This window comes from Adiantum capillus-veneris, chromosome 24, assembly GCF_014529385.1.
Source record: "Adiantum capillus-veneris isolate H3 chromosome 24, ASM1452938v2, whole genome shotgun sequence".
Lineage (NCBI taxonomy): Eukaryota > Viridiplantae > Streptophyta > Polypodiopsida > Polypodiales > Pteridaceae > Adiantum > Adiantum capillus-veneris.
In genome coordinates this window covers 114,555,268-114,567,433 of record NC_140954.1, presented here as the reverse complement: position 1 = coordinate 114,567,433, position 12,166 = coordinate 114,555,268, and the positions used below count along the sequence as shown (strand labels likewise).

Below are 12,166 nucleotides of genomic sequence, written 5' to 3'. Positions count from 1 at the left end.
GCGACCATCAGAGTCCTATATGATATCTAATCCTGCTGCTCCACTCACTGATTATAGAAGCCCTCGCCTTACAGTGTCCGTTTTAGGTCGGCAATTCTCAGGAGTGATAGTGGATGGTGGATCTGGCATCAACCTGATGCCCGAGTTCACTATGTTAGCTCTAGGTCTACAGCCTACTCGCCCTGCTCCCTTCACAGTTACGTTGGCCGACCAGCGGACAGTCTACCCAGTGGGCATAGTGGACAATGTGCCTCTGCAGGTACAAGACTTTACTTTTAACTTGGATTTTGTTGTGGTTCGTCTTCCCCAGGTTGAGGGCGGATTTCCTTTGCTCATTGGAAGCCCATGGCTACGACACACTAAAGCACTTCATGATTGGGGGAACGACGCAATGTGGATACATACTTCTGGCTCCTCGATGCAACCCATTCTCTTAGAAGGTGGTATGGATCCCGTGGTGCAGCAAGTTTCTTTGTCAATGGAAACCAAACCTGAACAAGAACAACCTACTACACTTGAAGGGTCAGATGATGATCTGCTTGAGTGGTTGGAGACTACCAAATCTATGCCTTGTTATGGAGTCTCTATTCACTCTTGGCCTGAAGATACACCCTCTTCAAATGTTTCCACAGTCACTAAACCTAATGTGCCAGCTAAAGTGTTGAAGGTCACACAAGATACTCATGATGCGCTCTCGATGAAAGCCCTCTTGATGAAAGCCGTTGAATTTGAAAAGCCTGTGAAAAAGTATATAAGCGAGAAGAAATCTCCACTACAGGAGTTCACCACCCCTCAAACATCAACCCCAACCTCTGTGGTGTCTGCTTCCCCGACCAGAACAAAGCTCTCCTCTGCGTCGTCTAGCAAACTTCCTTCAGAGAGCCCGTCCTGCAAGATGAATTCCAAGATCATGATAGCTGTCTTGCATGTGATGCTCATTATAGCTATAGCTAAGTGCTCTTTATTTGCCCCTATCTACCCTTCCCCTCTCCCCCTCGCCCTCGCCCTACCCTCCCCCTCGCACTCGCCCTAGTTCACCCCTCGCCCTCGCCCTATCTTCCCCCTCTTCCCCTCGCCCTCGCCCTACCCTCCCCATCACCCCCTCGCCCTCGCCCTATCCTCCCCCTCGTCCTAGTCCACCCCCTCCCCCTTCCCCTCGCCCTCGCCCTCGACCTCACCCTACCCTTCCCCTCGCCCTCACTATCCTCCCCCTCAACCTAGTCCTCCCCCTTCCCTTGCCCATACCCCCTACTCAGCCCTCCCTACCCTCGCCCCTACCCACCCCAGCTTGCCCTCGTCTGTACCCAGCCCCCCTACCCTCGCCCCTACCCGCCTCAGCTTGCCTCGCCCCTACCCAGTCCCCTCGCCCTACCCTCCCCCTCACCTTCCCCTCGCCCCTACCCAGCCCCTCACCAGCCCTCGCCCTACCATCCCCCTCACCCCTCACCTAGTCCCTTCCCCTCAACCCTACCCTACCCTCCCCCTCCCCAACTCGTCCCCCTTCCCCTCCCCAACTTGCCCAACACTTCCAAACTCGCCCCTTCCCCTCCCCAACTAGTCCCTCCCCCTCCCCAATTCGTCCCCCTTTTCCCCTCCCCAACTCGCCTCCCCTCCCAATTTGTCCACCTACTCCCTCTTCCTATTTGGCCTTTTCACCAAATCAACCCCCTCCCGATTACTCCCTTCCCAATTCAGTCCCCTCCCAATTCAGCCCTCTCCCAAATGCGCCCCTCCCAATCCCAATTGGCCCTCTGCCCAATTTGTCCCCTCCTAATTCAGTCCTCTCCCAAATGCGCCCCTCCCAATCCCAATTGGCCCTCTGCCCAATTAGTCCCTTCCCAATTCAACCGCCTCCCAATTCGTCCCCCTCTTTCCCTCCCAATCCAGCCCTCTCCCAAATTCGCCCCTCCCAACCCCAATTGGCCCTCTGCCCAATTAGTCCCTTCCTAATTCAGCCCTCTCCCAAATTCTCCCCTCCCAACCCCAATTGGCCCTCTGCCCAATTAGTCCCTTCCCAATTCAGCCCCCTCCCAATTCGTCCCCCTCTTTCCCTCCCAATTCAGCCTTGAACTGTCATCATCTTTGCATAAGAATCTGCCATCCTGTGTTCGAGCAGAGAAACCTCCTCCTCCAAGTGTTGAATTCTCTTGCCAGCAGCAATCATTTCTTGCATGGTTGGGCCTAGCGCCTGCTTCAAAAAAGATGTACTATGCAGTACCTAGTGGTTTCATTTCCTAGTTTTTCAGTATTTCCTCTCACCGAGACTATTTCCTCTCACCGAGACGGTGAGCGGTCTTGTGGCGGGCAACCTGTAGCAAGCTACAGTGTCACTTTCACAGGACACTCAGTTAGTACAGTTGGTTCAGTCTGGTTCACACTGGACGGACTTTCTCGGCTGGGCAGTGACACGTGGCAGGATACGGACGGTGGTCTAGTGGACATCGTGGCCAGGTCACCACCACCACTCACTTTGGAGATTGGCTTAGGTGGCTGCCATTTATGGGCCGTTGGTGGATCATCTTCTGGATATATGGTCCAGCGTCGTCGTCTGGAGCATAGAGTCTAGACACACAGCACTTCTTCACTCTCCTTGCACATCTGAGCCTCGACACCCCCATTGTACCTGAGAGTCCTGGGCTCGAGCTGAGTGTGCTGCCACGCCAGAGTCTGTATCAGTGCTCTGAGATACTCGAGTCATTTGTGTGGTCTACTATTGTTGTTGTTGTTGCTGTTGTGTCAGTGAGCGTTGTTGTCTATTGTTTCCTATTTCCAGTCTGTTTTGAGTGAGATTGTCACACACATTGCACTGAGGAGCACCCACTGTAGAGAGCACGACACACTATCTGCGCTACAGTTAAACGCAAAAATCCGTACAATTGCCACGTCAACACTGTCAACAGAAATTGTGGAAATCTGTACAGCTGCAACGTCAGCATGCCAACGTGAAATCCGAGATTCCGTACAGCTTTGCCACGTCATCAATTCCCCACGCAATTCTTCTTCTGCTTCTTGTAGGGTTTAGGCCCCTCGGCCAGGATCTGCAAGTTGGCTCCGTTCTTCAATGGCTTGACACGTCAACAATTTGTGACAATTCTCGTCTTCTTTCCACCCATAACAGATGGTAGCGAATTCAGTGGTTTTGGACTTGTTGAAGGCTTACACCTCTAATTAGAAGGCTCAATGGGAGAAGTATTTGACCTTGGTGGAGTTTGCTTACAGCAACACAGTACATACGTCTACGAGGACGGCACCATTTGAGATCATCGAGGGTGCTAAGAAGGTTCCACCTATTCTGAGCACCAAGGGTAAGATTTTTGAAGCAGCTCAGTATGTTCAGGATCTGGAAACTGCTTTTGCAAGGTACGCGAAGCTCTTGAGAAGTCTCAAGCACGGCACGGGAAGGCAGCGAACAAGCATTGACTTGACTTGCAGTTGAAGGAAGATGACTGGGTGCTTCTACGGATTGAGAAGGCAACCCTACGGAAACGAAAGAAGGAGCAACTTTTTCCAAACGTGAGTATGCGATACTATGGCCCTTTCCAGATTCAGGAAAAGATAAATGTTGTGTTCTTTAGACTAAAGTTACCAGATCCTTGGAAGATTAACAATGCATTTCATGTGAGCCTGTTGAGACCTTTCAAAGGTGAGGTACCAATGGACAGAGAGCCAAAGGAGAAACATGCGGTGGAAGAGACAGAGAAGATTCTCATTCCAGAACAAATACTGGCTCACGAGGAAAGTGAAAGGTAAGCTGGTACGCCAGTATTTAGTCAAGTTTAAGAACTATTCGGCATCGGATGAGAAATGGATGGAGGAGGAGGACCACACCTCAGATTTTAGAGCTTTACCTTGAAGTTTTTGGTCTAGCTTCGACTATTCCAAGAGTTACCGATGATCAGCGGGTTGAATCTGGGGCGGTGCAGATTGCACAAGAGGAGAGTTACTCCACTCCTTTGTCACAAATTACCCAGATGGACTAAAGTCACCGATTTCTTGTGAGATTTCAAGAGTACTAATGGGCTAACAATATTCTATTGTATGACTTTATGAAAAGAAGTACTTTGAATGGGAATTCCTTAAATGAATTTGTTATATGTGCTCTCTCATGTGTGCATGTTTGAAAGACGAAATGACTGCAGCATTTTGGTCTTGCTCACCTGAGCAGTGATGTGGATATGATAGCAACAAGCTTAGTCAATCAATACATCCACGAGAGATTGGTGAGATCTGAATGTGATTGCTAAATACGTTACGATGATCATGATTCTCATCTAAGATCTCGATGGGAATGTTCAATGACTGTCGTCTTCGTGCAAGTACTCAATATGTGTTGTCTAGTGCGTCGATACTTAAGAGTGAGTGTCTACTGAATTGTTTCTGGCTTATATTGGTTTTGCAGGTGTAATCGAGGGCGATTACAATTCTTTCGGGGGGGGGGGGGGGGGGGGGGGGGGATGTCACAAAGTGATGACATGGCATGACCTAAAGGACGAACACCAAGCAAATAGGGGTCAGAGCCCAACCAAAAGATGCAGCAGAAGTTGTACCAACTTGCAGAACTAATTCGAGAAGCCAAAAATGGAAGGACATCCAATTTCATAAGTTGTGCTAACTTATGGGGTCTTGTAAGATTGGGGCCAAGGAACAAAAGGCTAAAGAAAGGAGTGATGAGAGTGCCATCGCAGCAGCTAGGTAAGAAGCAAGAGTACTTGACAGTGGGGCAGGTATTGCTGTAGCCACGAAACAAATCTTAGTGAAATGGGGTATGTAACGAGGACGGGCACCACGTGCCAACAGAAAAGAATAGACTAAACAACTTTAAGCACTTCAAATTACAACTGAATTGAAAGAGATGCACGACATGAGACGGGGAGTGGCGGAGTTCCACCCCGAGAGAGCATTGTCCCAAACCTTGCTGCCCCTTTCGGTATTGCTTTATATTGCTTGAACAAGGTACAACGCCGGTACTCCATCCTCTACACCTTCACACTGAAGCGTGCCAGAGACTAAACCCTCTGCACATATTTAAAGGCCCTTGGCCCATGAAAACCAATTACATGAAAAGCATCAAACTCTAAAAGCATCTGGCCCAAAAGCTTTTGTAAAAAGTTGCCAGCACAAATAACGGAAATCCGTAGAGTTGTCACGTCATCAACATAAAACGCGGAAATCCATACAAGTGCCACGTCAGCATGTCAGCGCGTTCTGCAAGTTGTCCGTACAATTGTTGTCACGTCATCAGTTTTCCACCCTATTTTTGGGTGTGCATTGGTCCTGTTTATTTAAATGTCTTTGGGTCACTTGGGCCCCATCGAACGGGGTCCCATAAGTTCGTGGAAACTTCTTCTTCTTCTTCCTCTATTGTTGTTGCTTCTTAGGGTTTAGGCCCCTCGCTCGAGATGTGCAGGTTGGCGTTGTTCTTCAGTGGCTTGACACGTTAGCAGTTTGTGACATCCCCCCTTCTTGGAAAAAAGTAATTGTCCGCGACTATAGCATATCTGTAAACAACTCAAGTTAGCTCCAAAAATTTCGACGGTCATTCCGAGGGACAATCATTTTTCTCATTCTGGGTCTTTGGCTTCCCATAAAAAACTCATCCAATACGGAGTCTCATTCTAAATTCGAACTCTTGATATCCTGGGTCGTTGGTTTCCCAGAAAAATCTCATCCAATAAGGAGTATTTAGTGATTGGCACATCACAATGCAACACAAATGCTCATATATGCATGTTACAAAACATAGAAACATAAAGTCGCCGATGTACACTCCCCCCGCAAATAACCATCTTGGTCCGGGCCATGAGTTGTCCAATGACTCCCTCATCACTCCTCCCGCATAACCTAAAAAGGTCCGGGCCAGGAGATATAGAGGCCTCTTACAACCAAACGCCCCCCAAACAGCAGCCTACGTCGCTTGGAGGTGCTGAGAGTAACCACTTCTCAGACTCCTTAAAACTCCCCCTGTAAATAATCATCCAGATCCGGGCCATGAGTAGAAACAACGATACCGGGGTGGCTAATAAGTATGGGGTCGAGACACAAAGATTCTTTATAATATTTTCCTAGAAACTTTGAAGCGCCATCTTGCTCTGTCTGCACTTCAGTAGGACCGGTATGCTTTCAGAAAAGCACACACAAGCTCGGATACCACTGTCACGAGGACAGGCACCACGTGCCAACAAAAAAGAACAGACTAAACAACTTTAAGCACTTCATATAACAATTGAACTAAAAGGAATGCATGACACGAGATAAGGAGTGACGGAGTTCCACCCCGAGAGAGCACCGACCCCAAACCTTGGCGCCCCTTTCGGTATTTCTTTATATTGCTTGAACAAAGTACAACGCCGGTACTCCATCCTCTGCACCTTCACACTGAAGCGTGCCAAAGACTAAGCCCTCTGCACATATTTAAAGGCCCTTGGCTATTAAAAGCAATTACATGAAAATCATCAAACTCTAAAAGCATCTGGCCCAAAAGTTGGCGTAAAAAGCTGCCAGCGCAAATAACAGAACTCCATACAACTACCACGTCATCAATACAAAACGCAGAAAATTCTTGCAAGTGCCACGTCAACATGTCAACGTGTATTGCGGATTGTCCGTACAGTTGCAGTCACATCATCAGTTCTCCACGCTATTTTTGGGTGTGCCTTGGTCTTGCTTTATATTTAAATGTCTTTAGGTCACTTGGGCCCCTCAGAGGGGGTCCCATAAGTTAGTGGGAACTTCTTCTTATTCTTTTGTTGTTGTTGTTGATTCTTAGGGCTTAGGCCCCTCAACCGGGATGTGCAGGTTGTTCAGTGGCTTGACACGTCAGTAGTTTGTGACAGGGTAAGCCAGCTTTTAGGACCACATGTATGAAGTTGCAGTTGACTGATGGACATGTAGAGAGACCCCTAGGATTATTGGAAGCGATAGCGGTATCGTCATGTGGTATAGAGTATGAACATACTTTGCCATAGTAGACTTTGGAAAGAAAAGTAATTATGATATCATTCTTGGACACCGTTCATGAGGCAATTCAAGATGGTAGAAGATTGGAATTATGTTACTTATATTTGCATCACGTTGAGACCACTACGAGAATCAATTTGCGAGATCATAGTTACAGGGATGTAACGAGAACCCCTATCGAAGATTTTGATTTTGCAACACAAAGAGGGTCTGAAGTACCTGCATGGCTGCATGGCTGTGTAAGAAGAAAGAAGTTTGGATGTGTGGAGCATCACAATGCAACGACATTGAGAGGAATGAGGCAATTCTTGAGAGGGTGTTAGAAGATGAGGCTTATGTGAGAGAACCCTTTCTTGAGGACTAATGACGTGGTAACTATACAGACCTATGATTTTCCTCATGGCATGGCAAACCCTACGGACTTCCGCAATTTGCGTTGCTGACATGGGACCTGTCGGATTTCCGCAAATCGTTTTGGCAGCCCTAGTGCTAGCTTTTGGGACCCAGATGCTTAGACTTGAAGATTTTCATACGTAATGCTTTTGGAAGGCCTATGGCCTATAAATAAAGTGCCAGGGCTTGAGTTTCGAGCAGGAGCACCACTGAGACAAGGACCCTCGAACATTGTACTTTGTGAAGCATTAATAATAAAGAAACACTGGAAGGGGCGCCAATCTCTCAAACACGTTCCAGGATTATGGAGAGTTACCACCGGGATGTAGATTCGATGCGTTCGGAAAGTAAGAGAGTAAGAAAGGCACTTGAAGGAAAGAAAGCGCTGTTGGAGGATGAACTCCGCCGGCAAGAGCAGGGCATCACTTGGTTTTTTGAGAAGGTATCGTTGATGCATGATAAGCTGGCCCAAGAAGCGGCTTGAGCGAAGGAAGAGGTGAGCATTGATGCATCGTGCGTTGATGAAGGAGAAGAAGCGGATCAGTTGTGCGAGGTCGAAATGGATGAATAGTACTTGACAGAGAAATTGAACGCTATGCTCCCGAGCGAAGGGGTTATGCTTGAGGACAGTAGTCAGACGGATGGGGATACTTGTGGGTACTCCTATGCTCCCCGGGATGAGAAAGGGATGGCTTGCAAGCCAGGTATGTATAATGAAGATTGCTCGAGCGAGAGCCATATTGATGCACGCCCGCTGGGGCTTGTCTCCCTGTTTTCCTTTTGTGGTTGGGGAGTGGAAGAGTGCATGGGGGTGCTGAATTCGGAAAAGGCTGGCATGCCCCGTATAGTGGAATGGTATGAGGAAGCTTTAGAGGAGCGCCGGGTGGGTCCTGACGACTCCCACCCCTCACACGATTGGGGAACGCAAACGTATGCAGATATGTATGAATCGAAAACCGGGGAATGGCTGGTGCCTGGTGTGGAAACAACGGGTGTGCTGGAATTGTGGGAAGATACGGCTGAGCGGGATGTAAGACCAGAGATGGTGGATGCGCCTCTAGGCCATGAGACGGGGTCACTCTCCTTGGAGAGGGGGATGCTTCCCAAGTTGACTGAGATATTTGAAACTTTGTTATCCAGGTCCGAACCAGGTGTGAGGCCAGACACAAGCAAAGAAGTGGGGATCCAGGTTGGGTCACCTGATCCTAATCAAAGCAAGAAACAGCAGGGTAACCGTGAAATTTGTATGTACTACATCGGGGGTTACGAGATCAACCAGCTGATGGTCGTTGAGATGGGGTTACCTATGCCGGAACCAGGCATTTCGAGCAATGTATTGCGAAGGGGAGCCGTTTGGTGCTGACCCATCGAGCCTGGAGATGCTCGTTTCGGGAAATGCTGGGTGTTCAGTTCGAGGTAAAGCGCAACCAGATAGAGTGTGTGTGGGATTGACAAACACGGTATTGAGGGCATCGATGCGAGTGGTCACGAATGGGGTTGAGATAGCGGAGTATACCTGGCAATGTAGCCAATCAAGTATGTGTATTGAGGTCGACGGAATATACAGGAATTGGGGTCTCACGAAGATCCATTTTGTGGAGCTGATGCAGATGCGACAAGTGCTGGAATGCACCTATGTAACCAGCCACAACTGGCCCTTACTGGAGATACTCATAAGTAACTCGGGGTTAGTTTTTTGGGCAGATCGTGCTTGCCAGTGGGCAATGGAAATATTCTGCAAGGATGTGTGTTTATGTGGGTTCTGGAAAAAAGAATCCGGAGGCCCGAGAAGCCGTGTGCCATCGCAATGGAACCAGGTGTGTTATGGAAGCATGCTTAAGGATGAAGCCGAGATGTGTGGTGCAGCAGAAGGGAGGTTGCAGATCTACGTTGTGGGTTGTGGTAAAGGGGCCAGAGCCCCTCATCGAGTCTTGAGTAAAGTACTCGTGGTATGTAGCCAGATTGAGTGCTCTTGGGCTTGCGGATGGCAGCCAGGGCGGGTTTTCCTATTGATAACTGAAACCACCGAACGAGCGATTACTGGGGCTGAGATAGCCCTGTTAAGGATCGATGTATGGGAAGATGTATTGACACTTGACAAAGGAAGTCTCGGGGTGGGATCGGAAACCCCTCGAGGACCGTTATGCGGGAAGGACAAAGGGCAAGGTGGCCTCGTATGGGACCCAGGAAAAGGTATCCAATGCTGAAATGCGTTCGAATATGGAATGACCCACGTGTGCGGAAGTGCAGAGATAACAGCACAGTGGAAATCGCTTGGTCGATGCAAGGAGAAGCCAATGGGATTAGAACCGTGTTCTGGTCTTAGTAGGCGCATTGCGCGAAGACATAGGTTACACCTAATGGACCAACAGGGGCTGATCCGGATGCAGGACTCAGATGGCCGTTGGATTCCCCCACGATGGGGCGAATTACAAGAGAATGCGAAAGGGTTAAGTGTGCTCGATACAAGACCAGGCATACCAGCAAGGAACACAACCGGATGGACATCAATGTACCGCCATGGGGATTTATCAGGCGGAGCCGGGGGGCCAGCGAGCAACTCAGATGTGTGGTGAGATATGTGGACATGAGTGGGACAGCATGTCGAAACAGGTAAGAGATGGTTGAGGGGCTTAACATATGGTCTCCATATCCAGGTGCATACATAGCATAAAGGGGCACAATACACTGAACGCGGGCTCAACAGGAGCCCAAGAGCAAACTAAGGCCGGGTCTATAGTGGCTGGCATCACCAGTCAATCTGGCTCGATAGTAGTCTGCGAGTGAGGGGTAACTCACCTCGACTCAGGGAGCCAACACGGCTCTACCAAAAAGGAATACAATAGGGTTCGGAGCACCAAGGCTCACCCTTCCTGGCATACAAAAATGGGGGCTCAAGTCTCACTCGAGAGACCAGCCGAAAGCCTCAGAAAAGTCTCGACACTCTGGCTCAGCAGAGACCAGGCGGAGAGTTAGTGAACCACAACCCACAGCGGGTAAAGGCACAACCACAGCCCACTGCGGGCATCAACAATCAAGCCAAATGTAATGGAGGGGCCTTGAGCCCACTGTCCTGAATCCAAACCTGTCCAAAGCTGTTCCACGCACACCACACAGCCCTCTGGCTTGAGACTACCTGCGCACAAATAATACCCCGCAGGGAGCAGGGAATGTACCCGCCGAATGTAATAGAAGCAGCCCCAGCGGGTCTGCTCCTGTTCACCTGTAGGAGAATGGAATCCACACAACCCCCGGCTGGGATAACCTACGGATCCAACAGGCTCGCTCAGGGCTCGGACTGTTAACTGCGCGCAGCCCCCTCTGTGGGACTGCCTCACTGCATGAGCTCGCGATGGAGCCACCTGTGATAACAAGGGAGCCACACTACTGTCGGCTGCCCCGAACCTGCACCTATATGATGAGAGCAGCACGCGGCCCCCTCTGAGGGAAGAGCACGCGCCCGGCAATATTCTCTGGCGAGCCACAATAACCCGCTGCCAGCAACTCCTCCTGTGTACCTGGCCAGTGACCTGCTGGCTCGAATAACCTGTGAGGCAGGGGATGCAACCCCGTAGGTAGCTGTGACAAGGCCTGCACCTATGTAAAACCAAACAGCTCGCAGCCCCAAGCAGACAGGTAGGCTCACGGCTTGAGGCAACCCCGCAGGGTGCAATGCAGCGCCACCCACGCAGGGGGCGAGAGAGAATGGACCCGGCGCACGAGCTCGCGGCCGAGGCTATGAAAACTCCTCTGTGCTCTGTGTGACAGCAGCGAACCCGAAGGTAATATAAAGAAAAATGGAAGCAGTGGGGAAACCTCAAAAGAAAGGGCACTCATCCTCGGTTTTCCCTCCATGTAAGCGAAGAAGTCCTTGAAGAAAAGGCCAACTCTTAAAGAGGCGGGCATCTTTCTCGGGGATGATCTTACCCTCTCGCACATCGCTCATATGCAGGAGGTAATGCCGGAGATTAGAGTGGCAAGGGAAAAGGCAAGATTGCTTTTTACCGAGATGGAAGAGTGGTAATACTAAAGCGACGCTCCACATGACGGTGCGAGACTTATGGGACCACACTCAAAATGGCTACCTTTGAATTGTAATGGATCTATGCGTCTTGGTGTGGGTGCTTTTGAGGATAGTTTTACTGGAAGAGACATCATCTTCTACTCTGAGACACATCAGGCCCCTGGGCAATCCCTGCCTCATATCGGTGGATACAGATGGGAGACAGCTTACAGACAGGAGACGCGATCAGAGCACAGAGGACGGGGCTCAGGGGGAGTGGCAGTGTTATTTAGAGAGGATTTGCAGCCAATGATACATATAGCCCGCAGGGATGAGCAGGCTAGGTACATGTGGGTGAGATTGAAAGCAGATATCTTTACATTGCTATTTGCTACTTTCCCCCGAGTACGTCAGTCTATGCATCACCCAGAGGACAGTCCCCCTTTTCTATTTTGGATGATGACTTATGGGAGTTCTCTAGAGATGGTGACATTATAATTATAGGGGACTTCAATGCTAGGACTGCCCATCACCAGACAGTGTTCTATGATACTTCAGAGGAGATGCTGAGGGAGCTAGATGTTGTTGAGACGGGCTTGTCCAGACTATCGCAGGATGTGGAATATACTGAGTATGGGCGGCACCTGATAGATATGGGCACTGCACATGGACTGGCCATCCTGAATGGCCTACAAAGGTTTCCTGCTCCGGGAAATTTCACATGCTTCCCACACAGACATGGAGCCAGCACAGTGGATTATGTTATGGCACAGCCGAATCTCATCTCTAGTATCCAGGTTCTCACAGTTGGGC

The 12,166-nt window shown here is 49.6% G+C and overlaps 2 protein-coding genes across 4 annotated transcripts in view; one reads left to right on the top strand and one right to left on the bottom strand.

The window, feature by feature from the left end:
* The window catches only part of LOC147426984 (mitogen-activated protein kinase HOG1-like), a 156,345-nt gene that overhangs the window by 41,758 nt on the left and 102,421 nt on the right, over positions 1-12,166 (bottom strand). The gene's annotated exons all lie outside the window — the stretch shown is intronic.
* LOC147426985 (uncharacterized) lies at positions 7,316-9,421 on the top strand. Its single transcript, XM_086498701.1, has one exon. It carries the CDS (start codon positions 7,946-7,948, stop codon positions 8,711-8,713), a length of 768 nt encoding a protein of 255 aa, XP_086354827.1. The 5' UTR covers positions 7,316-7,945; the 3' UTR covers positions 8,714-9,421.

Coding starts and splice junctions, on each gene's coding strand:
- LOC147426985 (XM_086498701.1), top strand. CDS start 7,946: ATGCTCCCGAGCGAAGGGGTTATGCTTGAGGACAGTAGTCAGACGGAT.